The sequence below is a fragment of the Plasmodium coatneyi genome, chromosome 4, assembly GCF_001680005.1.
Source record: "Plasmodium coatneyi strain Hackeri chromosome 4, complete sequence".
NCBI lineage: Eukaryota > Apicomplexa > Aconoidasida > Haemosporida > Plasmodiidae > Plasmodium > Plasmodium coatneyi.
Window position 1 is genome coordinate 1,248,448 of NC_033559.1, and position 22,987 is coordinate 1,271,434.

The 22,987-nt window shown below is 45.2% G+C and overlaps 5 protein-coding genes across 5 annotated transcripts; 3 read left to right on the forward strand and 2 right to left on the reverse strand.

The window, feature by feature from the left end:
• Nucleotides 1-94: 94 nt before the first annotated feature.
• PCOAH_00008620 (Uncharacterized protein) lies at nt 95-6,674 on the forward strand (the record flags this gene model as incomplete). The annotated part of the gene is made up of 16 exons (XM_020057671.1): nt 95-184; nt 302-338; nt 454-545; nt 707-830; nt 987-1,055; nt 1,152-1,225; nt 1,383-1,444; nt 1,554-1,626; nt 1,744-1,817; nt 1,933-2,192; nt 2,301-2,392; nt 2,489-2,531; nt 2,884-3,118; nt 3,239-3,316; nt 3,463-3,532; nt 3,639-6,674. The coding sequence occupies 16 exons, from the start codon at nt 95-97 to the stop codon at nt 6,672-6,674; spliced, it is 4,509 nt and encodes a 1,502-aa protein (XP_019913269.1).
• Nucleotides 6,675-6,937: 263 nt separating this feature from the next.
• Nucleotides 6,938-7,834, reverse strand: PCOAH_00008630 (KRR1 small subunit processome component; the record flags this gene model as incomplete). The annotated part of the gene is made up of 1 exon (XM_020057672.1): nt 6,938-7,834. One exon carries the CDS (start codon nt 7,832-7,834, stop codon nt 6,938-6,940), a length of 897 nt encoding a protein of 298 aa, XP_019913016.1.
• Nucleotides 7,835-8,833: 999 nt separating this feature from the next.
• On the forward strand, nt 8,834-13,054 carry PCOAH_00008640 (Uncharacterized protein; the record flags this gene model as incomplete). Its single annotated transcript, XM_020057673.1, has 1 exon — nt 8,834-13,054. One exon carries the CDS (start codon nt 8,834-8,836, stop codon nt 13,052-13,054), a length of 4,221 nt encoding a protein of 1,406 aa, XP_019913073.1.
• Nucleotides 13,055-13,286: 232 nt separating this feature from the next.
• PCOAH_00008650 (Uncharacterized protein) lies at nt 13,287-18,834 on the reverse strand (the record flags this gene model as incomplete). Its single annotated transcript, XM_020057674.1, has 2 exons — nt 13,287-17,626; nt 17,730-18,834. 2 exons carry the CDS (start codon nt 18,832-18,834, stop codon nt 13,287-13,289), a joined length of 5,445 nt encoding a protein of 1,814 aa, XP_019913168.1.
• Nucleotides 18,835-22,148: 3,314 nt separating this feature from the next.
• On the forward strand, nt 22,149-22,805 carry PCOAH_00008660 (Acyl carrier protein; the record flags this gene model as incomplete). Its single annotated transcript, XM_020057675.1, has 3 exons — nt 22,149-22,194; nt 22,302-22,516; nt 22,611-22,805. The coding sequence occupies 3 exons, from the start codon at nt 22,149-22,151 to the stop codon at nt 22,803-22,805; spliced, it is 456 nt and encodes a 151-aa protein (XP_019913226.1).
• Between the last annotated feature and the right edge of the window lie 182 nt (nt 22,806-22,987).

Genomic DNA, 22,987 nt, shown 5'->3' on the forward strand with positions numbered 1-22,987 from the left:
CCGCTCCCCGTTTTTGTGTAATCCCCTGTGATTGCTCCCTTGTGGTGGTAGCAAAATTGCGGCTTCGCCTCTTCACCACTATACACAGTGCAAAATGCCGTGCATTCTGAAGGTCAGAATATCGGGCATACGGGACTTCAACGCCTTTGAAAAATCAGAAGTGGATTCTCTTAAATATGTCGAGGTGGGTGTGACCAGGGGTGGAGAATTAGCAGCCGCACTAAGCAGATCACCGGAACGGTCAAATCAACCCCTACGTCTATACCTATTGTCTCTTTTTTTTTATGCACATTATTCGTAGGTGACATTGGGCGAAACAAAACAAAGGACGAAATTTAGTTAGCGAGAAAAATCATAAGTCCATTTCTGCTATCATTCTTTAATGGACAAAAATATATGTGCAGACCAGCACGCATTACACATGTTGATGGCATTCCATCCTCCTCCTCGCAGATATTAACAGACACACAGATGACCTGAACTTATCCTTCCGGCTGGAAATCGCTGACGACTCGGAGTTGCAGACCTGTCCACTGAAGATAACGGTAAGGAGGGGGGATAGGCAACAAATGGAGATGAAAAGAGGGAAAACAAAGTTTCACCATGAGTAGTGTCACAGGTAGTGGCATCCCAAGCAGAGGTACCTCTACCAGTGATCCTCCTGTTGGTGACGCCTTAAATTGTTACTCCCCCGCTCTATTCACAGATTGACGACGTGGAAAACATAAACAGCGGGTACATCCAAATAGACTTCAGCTTCTTCTACTTCCACGACAATTTGAAGTTGGAGGGATGGTTTCCCCTGTATGACTCCCTGGCCGGACTTAAAGGTTCCCCCGCGTTCATCGCCCACGAGAAGAAATTCACATATATATCGACACAGGCACTGCCGTGTGGGTGTGCTCCTCCACACATAACCCTTCCACGACAACCATATGCGTTTGCGTCCTCTTTCCCCCTTGCCCTATGGATCGCTCCAATCATAGGCGAACTATACTGTACCATAAAATGGGAATTCTTTGAGGAAAAAAATCCTTACAATGATAACAGCGCAGGTAAGGGCGGCATTCGTGAGAGGGTTCACTTGGTTCCCCACCTAACTCTTCGAAGTCACGTCCCAGTCGGTTTTTTCCCCCCCTTTTCTACTTTAGATGTCCTCCTCCTAGGCACGACGTCCTTTCCGAAAAACTCCCCCTACTACATCGAACAAATTATAAACTTCGCTGTAAGATAAGGGCAGTCACACTGTCCTTTGTGCGTGTAAATGTGTATACAAATTGACTGTTGGAGAATTCCGAATGTGGGTTCATGCATGTGTTAGCTTACGTCCAGCGGGAGGAACAATCGGACAATGGAAATATTTCTTCCCTTTTTCCTGGCAGCACGAACTTAAGATTGTAAACGATCCCGAGTATGACTGGAAGGACTTGATAAGATCCAACAGGTGTGTGAGAAAAAAATGGTAAAAGAGACAACTTCCAAACGGGGTCTTTTTCCATTTAAGCTGCCCCCTTTCTTCATCCATGCTAACCGTCTCCTCGCCCCAATGGCAGAAACTCGAATGAGGCAAGATGTGACGTCATACAGAACTCCTTCATGGAGACGAGGAAAATTATTGGAAAAAAGGTACCCATGGATAGTGCTTTCCCTTTTGAACGTCACACCTATGTGCATGCAGCTGTATGAAACCTCCCCTTCAGTTATATGCTAATCAGGGGTGTCTCACTCTTTCCCCTCGGACAGGCTAAACTGTTGGGTGGGAACGCCATTATCGGTTATCAGGAACATTTGAACTTGGAGGGAGGCACGACAAACAAGTAAGTCCCCATTCTTGGCACGTCGTTACCGTTATGTAGTTACTCCCCTGTTTATACTTCACCTCCACGGCAACACTGTTACATCCGATGCATTCTCCACCCCTTTGCCGCACAGAATTTGTATTCGCATTATAGGAACTGTCGTGAAGCTAGGGGTGAAGAACCTGAACGACCCCAACTACGCCACCCCCGGGGGAAACAGAATCATAAAAAATATTCTGCGCAACAATGAGCTGCGGCAAAACAGCGTGGAAAAAAATAAGGACATGAAATTGCACAAGAGGGACAGCACTCTCCCTAACTCAACCTTCAACTTTGTGGATGTGATTTTGCTCACCATCGACTCGCTTCCAAACGGTGTGAAATACACATATGGTAGGTTTTCTCCAAGGGGGGCACGCTTACAAAGGCAACTATGTTGACGTGCGTGAAGGGTACACACGCTTACACACACACACGTGCATATGCACTTCCCCCCCGTAGGAGGACTTGTTGCCGCCAAGTCCGTGAAGGTTTTGCACCAACGGTTGACGGAGCAGCACCGAGACGAATGGCTCCTCGAGATAAGGGACGAAGTAACGGCGGAGCGGGAAAAAAAAAAAAAAAAAAAATCAAATCAAAGCAAAGCAAAGCAAATGAACAAACGTGTCTTTCCCTCCCTCCCCCCGTAGATCAAATCGAATGCAACGTTTTTATCTTGCAACGTCATTTTGGGTAACACATACAATGATCACTCATGTGGAAGGATAATGCACATGTCGGGAAATGTTTCCCCCCATCCGCGATTGTGTCCTGGCCGACATACATCAGTACACGCAGCACAAACGATAACGCCACAGTGCTACCTCCGTTTGGTGCTATCTCCATTTGGTGCTATCTCCGTTTGGTGCTATCTCCATTTGGTGCTATCTCCGTTTGGTGCTATCTCCATTTGGTGCTATCTCCGTTTGGTGCTATCTCCATTTGGTGCTATCTCCGTTTGGTGCTATCTCCATTTGGTGCTATCTCCGTTTGGTGCTACCTCAGAATGAATGTCTTCCCTACCCCTTCATTTTTTCTTTTGCAGGTTACAAAGAAGACACGTATATTTACAACGACGTGATCATTCTGTTCTGCTACGGCACGGCCATAAGTGTGATGTCCTCCTTTTTCCAAGACGATAAAATCGTTTCTTATGCGAACAGTGAAAGGCATAGGCACCACTCGCTTAAGGGTGGGTCCTTAAATGCGCACAGAAATTCTAGTTGTGTTTATTTGCACTACGCATCGGATGACATAGAGAGGAACACGGTCTTTTGCAGGTGGGTAACACTAATCGACGACACGTAATAACTGTGGAAACGTCTTAAGTTACTTGAACACTTATTTTGTTTCCTTCATTTCACACCCCCCTTTTGCTGCGTCGTTTTTTCCCAAAACAGAGTGTGTAATGAAGCCCCGGTGCCGAAGATTCTCATTTCGTCTGCGAGTGTTCCACAAAATCTGGCCGTCATTGGGAAGTAGGCCTTTCGTGGCGGACCACCTTGACCCGTTCGGGGTGCACAACGAGGCGATCACATGGCAGTTCATATTCGTCTGATCCGTCTGCTCTGTCCAATCCATCCGATTCGCCCGCTTCACTAACTTTTTCCTCCCCTCCCCGAAGCGGCTTCCTCATCTCCGCCTTCGTTGTGTACCCCCTGAAGAAGCACTACGGAGAGCACCTGGCCTCAGAGGTGAGAAAAAGGCCCCACCAGGGCACCTGCTCATGGGGGATGGACCTTGCGTAACCCCATTCGGGCAAACTGTCCTCTCCTTCCTTTGCTCCCCACCTCCCTGCAGATAAGCGAGATTTTCCCCTTCCTGGAGCTGAACCTGCACAAGCAAATCATATGCAAGCTTCTGGTGAACGGATTCAACAGCATCTTCGACTACAACTTGAAGTTATGCTTTAACCAGAACTACCTGTTCGGTTACTGTTGCGGGACGGGCATGTGCATGTATGGCACATATTCGGAAAACAAATTTCTCATCAAGTCAAACTACAAGGATAATTTCTACATCCGGAACAAGAGCATCAGCGCAAGGGAGTTAAAGATCATTTACGATAATTTAAATTATCGGTCCTTTTTTTGTAGAAACAAAAGTCTCCTATCTCCAGTATTCATACAAGGGGACATGGTACACGATACGGATGGCAGACTGGACCCTTTGCAGACTTACAAAAATAAGCTCATGAATTTGAGCGTGCAGGATATGATAGAGCAAGCCTTCTCTGAGCAGCTAAGCGTAGAATCCACTAAGAGGAACTCAAACGGGGATGATCAATCCGCAGGTGATAGAATAAAATGCAATAACTACTTCAGACTGAGAGAAATTTACTTAAAGGAGGAAGAGGAACTACTGAATTACCCAAACGAAAGTGATCACCTTAAGAGAGACAACGGGATGGAATATACCCAATTAGGAATCAAAGAAAGGAAGAGAATTAAAAAAAAAAAGGAGAAAAAAAAAGCCAAAAGGGTCAAAAATAAAGGATACATTTACGAGGTGGAAGATCATCTAGACAATATTACCCTACTTAATATTTACGAAGACAGCATTGCTTTGTACAACTATATTTTCAACCTAGACGTCAACAACTATCTGGTCAATAAGAGGTATGACAGTGGCGCCCTCCCTCCGAGGGGCACTCCTCCGAAGGGTGAAAACCAGAGTGGAAAGAACCTCCAGAGGATCTACCAAGAAGAGAAGGAGTCACCCCCAAAGGAGGAAGTACCCAACTGGAACAATTTAAAAATAATGGAATCATTCCAATCGAAAGAGAGGAAGGAATTAACGAGAGATCCCCTATCACATGAGAATGAGGAAAAGAGAAGTAGTGACCCCCACAGCGATGTCAGAAGCCAAATGGACAGACGAAGTCGAACCGACAGGGAGTCCCTCTCGAATGTTAAACAAGACCATAGTCCTTACGACACTCCAATCAGCATGACCAAATCGACTGAGGAGAAGAAATCCCCTCGAACCTTCTTTCCAGCATCTCGTTCACATTTAATGAGAACGTGCAACCGCTCCTTCGCGCTGGATAGAAGCGAAAACAGCTTTCCTTTCGAATGTGAATTTAGAAAAGGAGGAGCTCATAACAACCCCAAATACTTTTTCTACATGTGCACACTGGACCTCCTCCCCAGCATAAGGTTCGAAACGTTTTACGATCAGCCGGATGGTCGAACAGGAGAAAATAAGGCAACGTCAAGTTGGGAGGAAGCAAATAAGATAGACGCAAACCATGGCAAAGCAAACCAATCGACTTCCTCCATTGAGGGGAAGAGCTCACCCAGGGGCACCACGAACAACTTCCTAATGGACTCCATCAGGAAGAGCATCACAAGTGGGGAAAGGCAAAGCTACTCCAAGGGAAGTGAATCCAATGAGCGAAGGGAGGCAAATTTGGTGGGGCCCCTTCTGCTAAAAGAACGAGACGAACTGTTCAGCGATCAGTGGAGCGATCAGATTAGTGAGCGTCCCTCCGAGAGGGGCATCGACCTGGTTGCGAATCAACGTAGGAACGACCATGGGGAGGTCCCTATGGATAAAGTTGTAACCCCTCCAGGGGACAACAACCCCCCCAACCACAGCAGAACCCTAACGGATGAAGAGGAGAGGAGGAAAAAAAGAACGAAAAAAAAAACAGAAAAAAAAAACAAAAATAAAGGAAAACACACATACCTGAATAATCTCTCAAAAAGTTACCTCTACCTGATTAAGAGGATAAATCTGTTCAGCGAAAACAATGAACAGGTAGATGTGGTCTACGAGAAAATCAACAAAGCATTTAACGACCTTTACAACGTCCTCATATTTTATATATTTGCAAATAAAATGTCTCCCTGTTGCATATACAGCATTAAGTATCATTTCGCGTTTATATCTGTGGACGTCCTGGAAATTATGCTAACTGGTCATTTGGTGAAGATAAAAAATAACAATTCGATAAATCTGGAGTTGAAAAGCATGAACCGATTGATGCAGGAGAATCTGCTGAAGCATTTTTTCAACTATTTGGAAAATTACTATTTAGAGAAGTGGCAGCTATTTTTTAACTCCCTTGAATTGTTTCCCCGGACGAATGGGAAGAACAAGTTGGGCGTGATGAAGAGGAGGAACCATAATCAGGGTGATAAGTCCCTTGGTGGGCAGAAAAAGAAAAAAGGAATACTTCACGCGTTGGCAGGTAAATTGTTCAACCTTCGCTTGTTCTTCTCTCATAGGGGGAATGGCAGCAAGTCGAAGGCAATGGGGAGAAGTGGGACAGGGAAAGGAAATACGGGGAAGGGTGTTACGGGGAAAGGCGTAACGGGGACAACTCATTCGAAGGATACCGTAACACAGCGAAATGAAGAGAAGGAAACGCAAGGGTACAAAAGAAATAAACTCAGTTTGTTCCTAAAAAAGACAACAAAAAAGACGAAGCACTCATCCGATAAGTACAACTTATCTGACACGTTGTTCCTTTTTAACGATCTTAAAAATTACATCATCCTTGAGAATAGGAAGCATTTGTTTGATTCCTTCACGGATCAGAAATTCTCCTCTATTATAATAACCCCACTAAACGTCCTTCCAAATGTTATTGTAAAAAAATACTTTGGCATTATTTCTCTACACATAGTAAAAGAAAATGTGAACCTAAAACAGTTTGATGTTTTTTACCAGAGTATAATTTCAGATATTTTATTTATTGCCAAGTCTCATATTAAGGCCATCGGGGCTAACTTGATCTGTTCCTTTAAGATCACCAACTTTTTCATGCGCGAGGAGCGGTCTCACGCCTACGCGCTGATTAGCATTTGCGGCGACGTCGCCAAAATTTGAAGTCCAGGAAGGGAAAAAAAAGAGCAAAAAAAAAGGACAAAAAGGGAAAAATATTCCCCCTCAATATGGTGTGCTTTCCCCATGAGGGTGGTGTTACCTTATATTGGACACCCTCACTGTTGAAGCAGTCGCTACTAAAAGTGTGCATTATGCAGGTACGTGGTTAATTACGCGGTTGCCTCGTTGGGAGGACGTTCCGCGTGGGGCGTTCTTCTACGTCAGTCACAAATATTTTGCAACCTCCCGTTTGACTTGCCACATTTTTACTCCGCCTTTGCCGCCGCTTCGCCCCGGGTACGACGCATGAAGTACTCACCCGTCTCCATTTGGATGTCAATTTTTCGAGGCAGCTGATCCGGCGGGAAGACGGACTTCTCCTCCTTCTTGGCGCCCTTCTTCTTCTCCAACTTTTGTTTTATTTTTTTCCTCTGTACATTTCGCTTTTTAAAATTGGGGAGAAATTTCTCCCAGTTTTCGTTTTTAAATTCTTCATTTTTTTGCAGTTCCCTTTTGGCAATCAATTCTTTAATGTGATAAACTGGGTGGATGTTTTTCATGCAGTCCACGATAATCCTCCTCACCACCTTGAGTGCCTTGAAGTAGCCAATGACGCTGACCGTTTTCCCGTGGACGCATATATAACAGTTGGTTAAAATTTCCAGGGCTTTTAATGTGGTCCCATTGCTTCCTAGCAACCTCTGTCTGCGTTTAATAAACTTATTTCTGTTCCTCACATAGGTGCTAATTTTTATGATATCGCAAAACGTTTCATCGTCGAGCACTCGTTTGGCATGAGTAAAGGGGACACTTCTCGAAAGCAGAGAAATCATATCCCTTGCCTTTATTATAATATAAGGGTCGAATGTTTTTTTTGTTGTTTTTACACACATGTAACCTTCAATTAAATTTATTTCAAATTTTATGAAGTGATTATTTAATACATTTTTTATGTCTGTGCTGAATTGTTGGAGATACTTTTCTCTGTACTTGGGGAAGAGCACTTTGAAGCTGGACTCTTCGAGGAAGTGGTGCTTGTTGTCTTCCCTGGTGAACTTTTCCACTTTCCAATGGTCTATGTTTTCATTGTCCCATGGTTTCTCCTTCCTGTACTTTCTGTTCCCCCCCTCGCGCTTGTTCTGGGCCGCTTCCTCCGTCGCCATTGCGGGGGCGGCAAACAGGAGTAACTGCAATGACTGCAATGACTGCAATGACTGAAATGACTGAAATGACTGCAATGACAGCAATAACTGTGGTGATTGGAGCAAATGGAGCAGACCGAGTAGTGGGCCTGACCGGAGTTAACTGTCCCGAGTAGAAGGAGCGCTCCTACCGTCGTGTAGATGGTTACCTCCCTCCGTGGAGAAGTAACCCAGTTGGGGCAGCTTCCTTTGAAACTTTTACCCTGCTGTTTGGTTGGCCTGGATCGTTTGTACCACTTACCAGTTTGCCTACCCACAGTTCAGATGGGCACAGACGACTACGTGCGCCCATCCACGCTGCATACGCATTGCGGCATAGTTATTCACGCGGAAAACGTGGATAAATTCAGACGGGCACAACTATCATATAGTAAAATTCTTTTCGTAGCGAACTCTTTTTTCTCTTTTTAATGCTCCCGAGTGGGCGCGCATTATCGAATAAAAAAGCGCTACAAAAAAAAAAAAAAAAAAAAAAAAAAAAAAGAGGTTAACAAATTGGTTCTTTTCAATTTGCCACGGTCACGGTTTGCTATATTTTTTTTTTTTTTTTGTAGCGCTTTTTTGCGTGATGTTTTTTTTCCCACCAAGTAAGCACCAACAACAGTTAAAAAAAAAAAAAGGTTAACCACGCTGGGTAGCCCAATTCAGTCGTTCCGGAGATATTTTCTCCTTTTTCCGGATGGTGCCTAATTTGTAGAAAACGTCCACGGCGTTGTTGATAGGCAAAGAGGTTCCCCTGTGAGGGGATGGTAGGGGGCAGAAGAGCGCACCAACCCCCGTGCCATACATGTAGCGAAGTGGGCCCATTTGCAGGTCTGCTTTAGTGAGTTCACCTCTGATTATATTATACCGGTGCGACGATCTGTGCTTGTTACGACCCCATGAGGACGAGTGAATGCCCTGGAAACGCATCCATTCGCTTATTTTTTCACCCATGCCATCGCCCCTACTTTTACTTTAATGAAAATCCTGCGCTCGCTGGGGCGCCACGTGGGGTGCCCCCTTAAGATTCAAAGGTCCAAGAGAACAATAAACAAAAGGAGCAGTGTCCACCTGGGGAACAATTATGTTTACCTTTCAACATTGCGCGAATGGGTGAAAGGGGAAGCAAAAGAGGAAAAACTCGATGAACCTTACGGGATAACAACCCTCATCCGTAGCAATGGGAATGGCGTTATCGATTACCCCCCGAAGAAGGTGTCTTCTCCCCCCGTTTCTCATTCACAGCATGGCAGGTCCACCGAGACAGAAGCAGTGAAGAACAAGATAGAACACCTCATGCGAAGAAACACGCAGGGCACCCTAAACGACACGGTGTTTCAAATTCTCTCTGTAATTAACGAAAACCCGAAAAACAAAGACGTATACATAAATAAGAAAGTTTTAATTGCCTTCCACACTCTGTTAATAAGGAAGAAATACCATTTGAGCATTTCCAAGGGAAGCATATGCAACGACCTTCACCCAACCATCTTCCACTACATCCACCACAATGCCAATCTACACTTAAAGTACTATCACTTAAGTAACGTCAGTGAGTTGCTTCGCGGTTTGTCTAAGTATATGCATAAGGTGAATCCAAGTGAATGCACTAAAGAGTTAGTTCAGAATATTTTTTATTTTCACTTCTTTTCCCACTTTAACAATTTTTACTATTTAAGAAGAGGGGTAAATCTTGATTCTTTTCGTGGGGACCATGAAGGGGGTGCATTCGTCAAGAAGGGCATTCACACTGAGGATTGTTGTCACCCCGGGGAGGGGAGGAACCCTCCTGACAGAGCAACACTCCAGTTGGGGACCCCTCCAAATGGGGGACTAACCCAATGCCCTCTCAAACGAAGTAATCCATGTGGTGATCCTAATCAGAGGGATGAAGTCACCTTCGGGCACCTCAACAGTTACGTTGTTTTTCTGAGCAACCACCCGATGTACACCTCGGAGAAGGTTCTACACACTATTTCGCTACTCGCTAATAAAGTTACCCAAGTAGACATAAGCGCTAAATTGGCACTATCCTTCTTATCCTCTAGCATGAACATTTTTGATAAACAGAAGGGGAACAGGCGGAAGCTCCTCCTGCAAAGGAAAGTGAACTACGACATACTGCACGCTGTGATAAGGCAGTGGAACGATAAAGTGGGGGTAGTAACCAAAGAAGGGGGGGAACCCCCATGTGCCCACATGAACGAAGCAAAGAAAAACGCATATCCACCCTTTGTACCAAACCTGTGGGCATACTCACATATAATTAATATTTTGAAAATTTTAAAGGTGAAAAATTTCCTCTCTTCCAAGTTTTCCTTTTCGGAGGACGTGGAACGGTGTCTAATGCAGCTCTTCAAAAGCGCCATGAGCCTTTTGGGAAGGTTCACTCAAGGTGCTTCTCCCTACCTGATTGGGAAAGAAAAATGTTACTCTCATTGGAGCGCTGTCCCCACGCAGAACGAGCTCAACAGCATTGCAACGATCTACGTTAACGTGGCAGTCCTCCTCAGCGAAGTAAAAAATTGCTCCACCCTCCGTTGGTCGATTATGACAATACTGAACAGCTGCTACAGGATTGTGCTTACGTACTACCCCATGCTGCACGAAAATATGCTCATCAATCTTGTTAGGGGAATCAACCACCAGGTGGCAGCCTATTCTGATATGACTTCTTTTAGGAGTTGCTCCTCTCAAATGCAGGAAGTAGAGGTGGGAAGAGATCCCCCCTGCGGGATGTCCCACTCGAGGGAAGGAGAAGAACTACTGAATGCGCCTAAAGCGTTGTTGCACCTCCTTGGGGAGGTAACTAACTGTCTGATATTTCCAAGCAGAGAAGAGAAAAGGCTACCCACGGAAAAACTCATAATAGTTCTTAGCTACCTGGACAAAATCAGCAAAATTTACCTTCCCTTCACCAACAACGAAATGCTGAAAGGGTGCATTTTAAAACTTTTGCAAGAAATTGGGAAGCAAATTCTAAACGAAGAAGCAAATGTATCCAACCACCACATGTTAATATTGATGAATGTAGAGTTGTCTCATCGAGGTGGTCAACTGAATGTCCCCCTCCTGCACGCATGCCTCAACCACCTGGAGGAGGGCTCCTCCAACCTGTTCCAGAACGAAGCAGAGATCATTCTATTTCTGCACTTTTTGAAAAGGTTTCGTGAGGCGAAGAAGGTTTGTGGTGATTGCACCTACACCCACAGTGAAGACCATACCCAACACGATGATACGTTGCTTTTTCACAGAGAAACCGCTAGTAGGGGCAGTCTATATCAGGTCGATAGAATGGTTACCCAACTGGCAGATAAAGTTACTCGTGTAGTTTTCTTCCCCAGGGTACCCAACTTGGCCAATGCACCCACCTGGTTTAACCAGACAACACCCCTCATAAGAGGCCCGCACAAAATGTACCCCCTCAGAGTGTACTTCCTGGCATATGAACATATCTCCCCAAATTACCCAAATGGGGAACGCATAAAGGATACTTTACTCAACCGGTTAACGCAACTCATGCAGTTACAAAAGGGGAAGCTAACGGAGGAAGATTTCTTTTCCATTATGTCGTCTCTACTGAAGCATAAAATTGTGGACCATAATGCTTACTTGCTATATGACTCTTTTTTGAGGACACGTGGTGGGTTCCTCCAAATGAAGTATGTCTTCTTGGTGTTGAAGCGGATTCTGGAGGAAATTTCTGAGGGCAACTTACTTAGTATATGCACACACGATTCGTCTTCGCAGGTTAGTGTAGACTCCCCACTCTTATCCATCATAAACACGTCATGCGATCTCATCCTGCGTGACAATCAGTACCGTGAAAATTTCACCTTTTTTAAGGAGATTCTGCACGTGTATCTAGATAAGTACCCATGCTTTGGAGAGATAACCCCCCAATTTAACCTCTTCCTGTTGGCCCACTTCAACAATTTTCTATGCACAATGGAACAGTTAAGTGAAAGTGAGCTGGCCAGACTAGTTTACCACATGGCTAGCTTTTACTACACGATTAATAAGTTTTCAAACGATGGGTTCGATATATGCGGGGCAAAATGTAACTTAACTTGCCACACTGTTGCAAATTCGTGGGGGGAAAAAAAAGAACAAGTAAAAATTAGGGGCGATTCCATCGGTTCCTCTCACCGTCTATTACCTACGCCTTCCCACAACGATGTTAAGTCGGATGGTGCCTCCCATCTGAACAATCAAGGGAGCATAACCGTCCACTCGGGGGAAGACAAAATGATCCCCTACAACGAGCAGGACATGGGCAAGAAACTGCTCCAGCAGCTTAACTGCCTCTTGGATGCACTATACACTGAGGAACTAAAACGTCAGAAACGCAACGACCACATGAGATTATCCCTCAGTAATATTATTCAAGTGTTTCTTTCTTTGAAAAATGCGAAACTGAGACACATCGACTTGATGCGTGTACTTTCCGAAAGGTGTGTCTCCGTCATGTTTTCCCAACGAGGGACCATAAAGCTAGAGCTGCAGATTCGGTTCTTTAACAGTGTGGTGTTTCTGGACTATTTAAATGCTCTGGATGAGGCATTTCTACGCTTGGGTCATTGCCACCCACGTGGGGAAGACGACACCTCCATGCAACCGAGACACATCCTCTATGAGCACTTTCAGCAACTACCCAGACAAGCTCTATACACGTCAAACATTTCGACGTACCTCCTCAACTTCGTCTCCATCCTGGATTATCTACCCATCCAGCATCAGAGAAGGGGTGGTCAGAAGGCCGCACGTTGGGTTTGTGAACTCCTTCAAATGTTCTTCCCTAAAGAAGTTGTACGTTCCACGAATACGTCTACACGGAGTAGTAAAAATGATCAGTGCTACTCTCCCCCCCCAACCAATCTGGACAAGCGAAACGTCTTTTTGCTCCTCAGCCTCCTGCACCTGGGTAAGTACCCGCATGTAAATATTGGGACATTCCCCTTAAAGTTCTTGCAACAGTTTTACAGCCATTTCATTCTTAGCGAATTCGCTCACCTGGGTGTCAGTTCAGCAGTGCGGTCCTCCTCCACCCATCAGAGCATTTACAAATTTTTGGAGACTTACCTGCGGAAGGAATTTCCAAACTATGACATTTACAACGAAGAGGAGGTGCTCCTCTACAAGGTGGACCTGGTCATCCGGCCGAAGCGGCACAGTCATTTGTCTACATGCGTTTGTTGATGTATGCACATTGGTGCGTATGTGCATATTTTTTTTTTTTTTTTTTTTTTTTTTTTGAGGGGGAAAAAGGGGGAGGTGTTATCCCCTTGGTTTTTTTTTCTTCCCTCCACCCCGCTTGACCACCAACTGAACCAGCTGGGTTGTTTAGAATCCCCCAAACCGGATGGCACTACGAAAAATCCCCGTTCAGCAGTGCATCGGCTATTCTTCGACTGCGCGATTGGCGACCCCCTCACAACATCTCGGGGTTCCCATACACCCTGAGCATCTGCCTCAAGTAGCTAATCAAGCAGTCCAGACAAATGATGTTTTCATTTTGGTAATTCCTCTTATCACTTTCGTCCTTCTTTCTATTAAAGCCTGGTTTAGTCTTCTGCATTTTTTGCATTTTCTTCCTTTTCCTCTTTTCCGTTTCGTCCATTATGCAATTTTTTAACAGTTTAGAGGACATTCCCCTTTTGGACAGTTTGATACTGTACCCCATGGGTGTGCAGTTCTGTTGGGATACATCCACTTCGTTGGTCCTTAAATGGTAGAGGTGGTCATTCATAGGGCAGTTCACACTATTCACCTGGTACTCCCCTGCGTCTTCACCCCTACCAAGGGACTTGAACTTCCAATTCCGCAACTCCAATTCGTCGTGTGTACTTTCTTCACTGGAGAATGAGCTACCCCCTCCGTTTAACTTAACCCTACTCCTCTCCATTAACCTGTTATTTATGTCTACACTTTTCTTTGTGCTAAATTTAGAATCGCTCTCTTTGTTAAGCTTGCTGTAGATTTTCCCATACTTGAGGTCACTGCTATTGTATACGTAGTGCATGTACTTGTCATGCTTGGACTCAAAGGTGAAGCTGTTCATGTTAAGTCGTTGCATTATTTTGTTTCTCCTGAGTTGTTTTTTTCCCTTTCGACTGTCATCACTCTGGTGATCTGTTCCCGCGTTGTGTGTGTTCTTCATGGGGAATTCACCCCTTCGGTAAGTTTCTTTCCTACACTTTCGCGTCTCTAAATTAGGTTTCTCCCCTTTTGTATCGAACCGTTTTTCTTTCCTCCCTACTACAGAGGGAAGAACTTTCCCCTTGGGGGGAGGTAGTTTTTTTCTTTTCATGTTGGTTACCTCTCCAGGTGGATTTTCCTTTCTCTCTTCCCAATTTGTATGGCGATCCTTGCTTTTTTTTCCCTCCTCTGTATCCACTTTTGAATGGATTTCTTCCTCCCCTTGATGTTCCTCCTTCACTGACCCATTTAGTTGTCCCGTTTCCTCCCTTCCTCCCCGCCTGCACTTCTTTATACACTTCTTCCTCTTCAGCTTAAGTGGAAAGTAATGATTAAACGTGAATTTCACAAAGTAGCCATAAAAGTGTCTCCTCCTTCTACCCTGTCCCTCCTGTCCGCCCTTCAGTTCTGTGTTTCCCACATACGAACAGTTGTCACTGAGGCACACATTATACAACTGAATCAATGTTTCGATGTTGCTGCCTACGTTGCTGTCTCTGTAACATAGGACGTTGAATAAATTTTTAAAATTCTGAATTTTGTTGGTGCACTTGGGCAGGTAGCTCTCGTATTTGTCTTCGCGTGCGCCTTTTTTCCTCGTCTGCATGGTCGTGGTACGGAAGGTTCTATCAGCGCTGTTCCCATCTGCGTTGCGTTGGCTACGTTTGACCTTCCACACGCAGTCCTCCTTACAACAGAATATGCTGGCCGTGTCATTTTCTCGAATAAACGTTTGGACGTTATGTCTGTCTGCACTTCTCGTTTCGCCTGTCACTGGTAGGTTTTGTCTTGGCGAGGTTGGTTCATCGGGCGAGTTGCTAAGGGGGAGATCACCCAATGGGTGGGTACCACACAACTGTTCCAGGTGCCCTTTCGTTTTACTATCCATTTGTTGTGCCGCGTTCACCTTGGTAGTGACTTGGCTGATCACCTTGGAAGACGTCTGCCTGTGCTTGTCCCCCCCCTTCTTCCTTATGTGCACCAGCTCCAGTGAGAGGAACCCCCCGAAGGGAGGAATCTTCATGGAGCTCCTCTTAACCCCCACACACGACTGGAATGACAGAATGGATGACTGGTGCGTTAGGTAGACTATAATTTTCGGAATGAATAATTTCTTCCCTCCCCCCCAGGCTGTTGCTGCTAATTCCCTGTTGAAATTTTCATATACTCTGACGCTTATGAGGAAATTTATAACCACGTCCATTAAGGACATTCCACTGCAGAGCCATGACAGGTACTTGTTGTTATACTCGAGCGTGCACATGTGTTTGTAGCACTCGTAAATTTTTTTGTAAAAATTCTTCTCTTTGTTTTTTTCCTTTTTTTCAGCGGTTTCATCGGTCCTTTTGGCACTACGCGGGTTGTCAGGGGGGTCATCTGGCGGACCATCTGGTGGGTCGTCTGGCGAATCATTAGACGGATCATCAGGTGTTGGTTCACACAGGTCAAGAGATCCCTTTGACATTCCCAGGTGGGGCCACTTCTCTGCCCCATCTTGTGCTCCTCCCTTTTGCATACTATAATACCATCTGGAAGGATCTATTACCTCACGGAATGCACGTTCCTTTCTAGTGTGACTTTCCCCTCCGGTAGGGGGTTCCTTCTTTCCCACTTCAGGGGTGGCCACTCCAAGCACACTCCCACTGGAGGAGCCACACTCAACTTCCACGTTTCTGTAAGCCTTCCGCATGTCTAATACAAGACGCACATTGTGATACACATACGAATGGTATGAACTAATAAACTGTTTAATAATTTTAATATTTTTCCTCTTCCTATAAAACAATAAGTGGTTCCTCATGCTTCTAATTTTTTCTTGCAGCAACTTTCTCTGTTCACAGGTGGACGCATTCCTCGGGGAGACACCCACTGAGTAGTAGTTCAGCTTCCTCAGGTCTTTCAAAATGATAGACCTGTTTAGTTTTTTTTTAATTTTATACACAGCTGAGTTGTGTTTTTTTAATATTTTTACAATTCTGTTTTTTAAATTCGACTCGTCCTCTGTAACGTCGCTTTGTGTAATGTTCGCCCACGGTTCGCTTAGCAACAGTTCGGACCTGTTCAGATAAGTTCGGCTGTTCCACTTGGTGATCTGATAAACTATGGAAACTTCTTCTTTGTAGTAATCATTCAGTAACTTGTAAACATTTGAGTTGTAGAAAATGAGATTCTTTAACCTCTTTATGTAGTGGTTATTCGACTTCAGCGTCTTCAGCATGAGTGAGTTACGCTCAGCTACGTTCACCACAGAACAGAGAACGTAGATGTTACGCAGGTAGGAGAGCAGGTTCCTACGGTAGTTGCGGGGGTAGATCCGGTGGGGCGTCGAATTGGCCATGCATGGGGGGGATACGAAGCACCCTTCATGAGGATGCCCTGAAGAGATCCCACCATCACGGTCGGTGTGAGTCATCCTGGGAATGTCCCCCAAGCGACCCCCGTAACCGGGACAACCGCTCAGCACATACCTCATGTAACATTCGAATATAAAAAAAATGCATGACTTTTCCAACTTCCTTTCATTCCGACCTTTGGCCTTCATTATCTTGTCGTAAAAAAGTTCTGAATTGTATCTTCCACTTAGGACAAACTCGAAAAAAGTTTTCACATTATGGATTAGGGTACTGCTCGGGCGGAACTTGTCTGTTCCCTTTCGAGCTGCTCCCTTCGCAAGGCTCCTTTTAAGGACGCCCCAACTTGGGTTCACGCTGTCACTATAGCTTTGAGCGTTCTCTGCCTTCCAGTTAGCACCGTCTCCAGTGGGTGCGTCCCTTCCTCTGTTCGATGATTCATTACGACCGTTTGGACGATTATTGTAAGATTCATCCTCCGGTTTCTTTTCCACAATTGGGGCGTCCACACCACGGTTGCTGGTTACACCAAGGAGTAACTTCGCTTCATCCATTTTTACGCCCATTTTAAGGTCCATTTTTGCGCCCATTTTTTCACATCTATCAAACCCTCCTGTGTTCCCCCCATCGGTGAATGCCTCCATGGAGGAAACCCATTGGCATGTGGGGGGGTTTACAAAAAGTGAGTAAAAATTTTGGGGGCACTTCCCACCGTTGGGCGTTTCTTCCCCTCGTGGATTGCTTCCTATCCAATGGGAATGGTATCGCACCCGATCGGGGCTGCCACTTTCACCTGAATGAGTGATGCAATTCTGAGCAACTTCCCTCAGCTGCTGGTGTTCACCCGTGTGGACGTGCCCTTCACAATTCTTCTCAGTAAAATTGCAAATCGGATTGGGAAAAATCGGTGCAGAATTGACATGGTGGTAACTACCCCCTTGTAGACACCCTAAAGGATGGCACCCTGGTAGTAAGTGGGTGCCCGGATCGGGTCTTACCGCCACATGTGTGTCTACCGAAGAATCCTTTTGCTGCGAGAAAAAGTTACCCCCTGCATGGAGCGAACTCTTCCTCCTTTCAAGGATGCTGTTACTATTTGGGAGGTGCTTCTGTGGGATGGATAGGGGGTGGAGTCGGTCCTCCCGTTTGCCGCTCACCGAGCGGAAGTGATCACTGAGCATCCCACTTCCACTAATCATATCTCCGTCCAACAAATCATAGTCTTCATTACCCAAGGATAATAGAAAAAAAAAAAAAAAACATTTTTTCTGTAATTCCTAGGATCCCACACATGATGGCATACGCCGTTAATTTGCACCTCTCACTGCTGGTCGTTTTTACACACAAATAATTATTTATGGTCTTCACGATTCTGTCGTACTTGCGCTTTTGCTTCTCTATGTTGATCCTTCTTTTGAGTTGTTTCTGCAGGTAATTCGCTTCGCAGGTGGAGCAAACTTTGTCCTTTTCCCTCTGTGCATAATCAATGGCGTCTTTATTTAGACATCCAATTGGTGCGCCTCCATCGAGAGGGTGCATACATCGAAGAGCAGCTTCACTGGGCACTTCGTTCCCCATCGAATGATCCACATTAATAACTTTCTCATTTTTTTTTTTTTTCCGTTTCCTCCTTTTCCTTTTCTTATTCATACAATAATTTGCACACACGTTTGTGCGGACACGCTGAACGGTGGGTTCCTTCCTCTTTCCATCCTGGTAGAATGGAGTCCACCTCATTTTGTGCGCCACTCTCTTGTGTAATATCCTGCAGGGATCATCACAGGTGGACTTTTTACTCACCAATAATTTTATTGTTTCCTTAAAATTTTTTCCTCTTCTTCCCATGTGCTCCTTCAGTTTATGCTGATTGCGTTTATCCCAAGGGGTGGATTTCCCCATCCTGTTCGTCTCATCAGTCGACATATTCGACGCACTCTCCCCGCCATTATAAATGGAGTTCAACTTCCTCATGCTATAGTAATATTTCCTGAGGTACTTTCCAATTCTTACAGATTGCTGAAACCCCAGGAATGTAAGATCTCCCTTTCCTTCTTTGAACGGCCACACATTCTGTATCTTCTTTTTGGGTGTCCTAGCTCCGTGTCTCATATAAATAACATTCGCTACGTTGTTGAATTCGAAGTAGGTAAAAAGGCACTTCCTACATAGGCTCACGTTTTTTTCATAGCTGTCTGCGTTTAGGTACTGGCAGGAGTAGTCACTTTGGGCTGAGTCGCATGAGTTTACTGATGGGCAGGTGGATGGGGATCTGATGCGGTTTCTTCTTCCCTTCCATTGCCGCCTACGTCCGGTGGGGGTCTGCCCCGTGCGGTCGTTGCCATTGGCCGTATCACTATTGACTGGGATTTCTTCCTGGATGCGTTTTTCCTTTTCCCCTGCTTGAGGTTCTGCCCCTTTGCGATCCATCATCCTAGGAGGTGTTTCGCTCAAGGCGGACCCTCACCTAACGCTAACAACGCGGCATACAATTTATTATGTGCACCCGCTTTTACGTAGGGGGATGCAGCTATCACGCTAGCAGAACGATATCGGGGAGGATTCTTCGTTCTGTTCGCAGCGGCAACGTTGAAGGTGCGGGCTAACGCTTGGGTCTGGTGGTACTTCACCTGCTGATTTGCTTGACACCCCCCAAAGGACGCCGCAAAGGATGGGCAATAGATGCACAAGAGATGCCATGCAAGAGAGGCTTGCCTTGATTCTGGCACACCCGCTCTTATTACACGGCTTGCGCGTGGATAAACGCGCCTACGCCCATACGTGCATAACCCAACAGAGGCACACTCACGAAAAGGAATGATGGGACGTGAAGAGTAAAGACTCTCTCTCCCTACGCCTCTCTTCAAGGCATCCCCACCCCTTTGTTACAATTTCTTGCAAGGCGCCACTCCTGTGAGGGGTATCTATTTCATTTCCAAAAATGAATAAGCAAAATGCACGTTTATTTTGCAGCGTTTCGAATTGGGTTTCGCCCCCTCCCATTCCCATTCCTGCGCAAAAACAATCATCCATTCAAAGCGCAGGTGCGGTGACATCCATTTGTATGATGACCGACGTAGGCGTAGCTGTACTGCTGCGCTGGGCATAGTGTATTGGAACATTCACACGTGTATATAATGCAAATGTATACATGTATTTTTTTTTTTTTTTTTTTTTTTTTTTTTTTTTTTTTTTTTTTTTTCCACCTTTTCTTGCCGCTGTTCCAATCTCATTTGCGAGTCCCATTACGAAAGTGAGACTTCCTCCTCACGTGATGTGTCACCTGCCTATTCGGAAAAATTCCACTGTGCAAGGAATGAGCATATACTTGGGGGAATGGAAGTTGCTCTGATTGGACAGTTGGCATAGCTTTGGTTTAGCTTAACTTTACGTGATTTTTTTTTTTTTTTTTTTTTTTTTTTTTTTTTCCCATTTGCGGACGCTCTCCAGACGGCGCATGCATGTGGCCTATTTTGTTTTCCAAATGGACATTAAAAAGGTATACCATCCACAGGTGGAAAATGGTCATCCCTTCTGCACTGTTACATGCACACACAGTGGGGGAAGTATGCTCTTACACATGTGCATAGTACGGGGGGTAGGAGTGACTGTTCCGGGTTAGGCTCTCCAAAAGATGATGCCCCCCATTTGGGGAAATGCCATAACGGCTGATTTGAGCGTTGTTGGAGTGCGAACCCCTCCTCCTCTTGCCGTAACCCCCAGATCATCTTTACCGCGAATGAAGAATAACATAAACGCTACCATTACTGGTATACCCATCTGCCCATCTCCTTTTGTACTTACAATAGTGTTCTCATAAGTAGATGCTAAAACGGTTAAAGAAGACATGCCCACTTCATTAACTTATCTAATGGTAAACACCATGGTGGCGCTCAACCCGTGTGCACTTCCCATGCGACGTCCCTATTGTGAAAAGACATTAATAGGGGAGTAACCCACAGGAAGGTTCGCCAAAAAGGGGGGAAGAAGAATTACGCCCCCCTCATATTCTCCTCAAAAGAAAAAATTGTATAATGAAGTTTTCCTCCTTTCATGTAACCCCCATTCGTATGGCTCCTCCCGATGTGGAGACGTCTTCTTCTTCTTCTCCCCCTCATTACTCACCCTTGAGGTGGAGATTGTAAAGTGGGTGTACACATAATAAATGCCATTTGTGTGTAAGGGGTTGCTCCAAAAAAAAAAAAAAAAAAAAAAAAAAAATCGAAAGCAGATAGTATACTACGAAAGAGATACATACATGTGGGTTCATAATGATACGGAGGGTTGTTCACGTTTCGTATTTAGCCTGCGTTTGGGAAATGCATATTATATTGCCTCCATAATTATTGCGCTGGAAAAAGGGAGGCACTAAAAGAGGTGTAATTCAACATGCATTCATCGTGACGATCTGTTCTGGGTGGAGCCACTTGCGTCACGCCACGGGGAAGAGACCTACACCCGCTGTTAAAAAGATAATTTAAAAAAAAAAAAAAAAACTCCCCCACAAGAGCTTTTTAAGCGGCGCGCTGTTGGACATGGCGGTATCAATGGTACTGTCAGTGCTTGTCGTTGTGGTGATGCCTGCTCGACTTTCACGCGGTTCAGTTCCTCCAGATGGATAATAAAAGGAGACGTAAAGGCACCTCTCACTTGCGCCAAGTGGATGCACAGGTACCATTGCGTTGATTCATGCTCGAGGGGGGGCTTCCTCCCTTCAGTTCTTCTGCTCTCTGTAAGCACCTTTTTTTATTTCATTGCCGCTGCCGCTGCCGTGGTGCCCATCGAGGCATCTACTTCGTGAAGCCGTAGATTTTTTCACGCGGTGCATTCATCCCTTTTGCCAGTGTACACCTTGGAAGGATTTTTTTTTTTTTTTTTTCTTACAAGAGAACATACTACAATTAAATTATTTCCTTGGGGGTGACAACAAAACCGAGTCGCCTTCCCGCAAGGAAATGTGAGGAAAAAAAAAAAAAAAAAAGAAACACATTCAATCGAATTGAAGTTAACTGAAGGCAACACTCGCTGCATGTTGAAAAGAGAGGAAGAAAAAACCAAAGCAGAGTTTACAACAACCAAAGGATGTTGAACCACATTGGAACTACTCACTCAAGGGGGAACACAAGGGAGTAACACTCACTTCTGTGTGAATATACGAGCAGGCCTACACCACATATATGTGTATGCCCGTGTTATTTTACCTGCATGCCTACGGAGAGGTGTTGCCTTTTCCTGTTTTACGGATCGGTTTGCCTCCACACTGAGTAGGTTGCTCCCCAAAACGCGCTGCCTGCAACAGTGGGCAAAAACCGTCGACCCGTGGTGCGGATTTGAATCGAATTTCGCACACGGCTTCACACCACTCGAACTGTTCGTAACACCCAATTTGGATCTACCCCCCTGAGGAGGAAAATTAGGAAGAGTTACTCTATTCCTTTCTACATTGTGTCATTTTTTTTTTTTTTTTTTCCCAATTGCTCACAGAACATACGAATCGACCATTCCATCCTTCGTGGGTCACTACTCATTAGGGATGCTCACAAGTGGGCAGTCCACTTTACGCACACAGACACACTTGTGAGTGCCCCCGTGGGGAGTACGCCAGACGGTTGAAAAAAGAGGACAACCAAAGTTGAGAAACCCGAAACGAGGCGACCGTCCTGGACGAACAACTGGACGTACAGCTAACAAAAGAGGAGAAAAAAAAAAATTAAGCAAGAACCAAAGACAACCCCCCCAAAACTATGATGAAGGCAATATTGCTTTGGTTCGTTTTCGTATGCGGCGTGTTCGGTAAGTATTACGTGGATGTTTCGTTTTACCTGCAGAGGGGGATAGTATAAATTCCCCCACCATCGCTGGTACCCTCACATGGCTGTGACTGCTCCCCCCCCTTGCAGCTTTCCGACACTCGGGGAACAACCGGCTGTACCAAAGCACGGGCAATCGGAAAGGGTGCCTAAACTACAGGAAAACCAAAAATGATAACGGCACGGAGCGCAGAAGAGGTTACGCCTATTCCCTGGGAAGCACATTCGATGACGTCAAGAAAGTAATTTCCAAGCAGCTCTCAGTGGAGGAGGAAAAAATACAAATGGAGTCCAATTTTACCAAGGTGTGTTCGTAACTAGTGTCCACTCGGTTGGGCAGTATCGACGTGGGAATGTGCATCTACGAACTTTACTTTCTCTCCCCCATTGTTGCTATAGCTACACCTCATCAAAATGAACACCACCACCACGACAATGCAGGACCTCGGGGCGGACAGCCTAGACTTAGTTGAGCTCATCATGGCCCTAGAGGAAAAATTCAACATAACAATCTCGGACCAGGATGCTTTGAAGATAAGCACCGTGCAGGATGCAATAGACTTTATTGAAAAAAATAAAAAATCCGATTCGTGAAAATGGGAAAAAAAAACAGTTTGAGAGGTGTGCCAAGGGTTGTCCCCCCGCACTGAATAAAAAATGATGACAACCCTGAGGGATAATCTCAACGTGTAAATCCCGACGGAGACTGGGCAAAACAGATAAATTGGAGGAGGGAAAAAATGAACATAAAGAAACCCAGCCGTTTTCCCCACGTC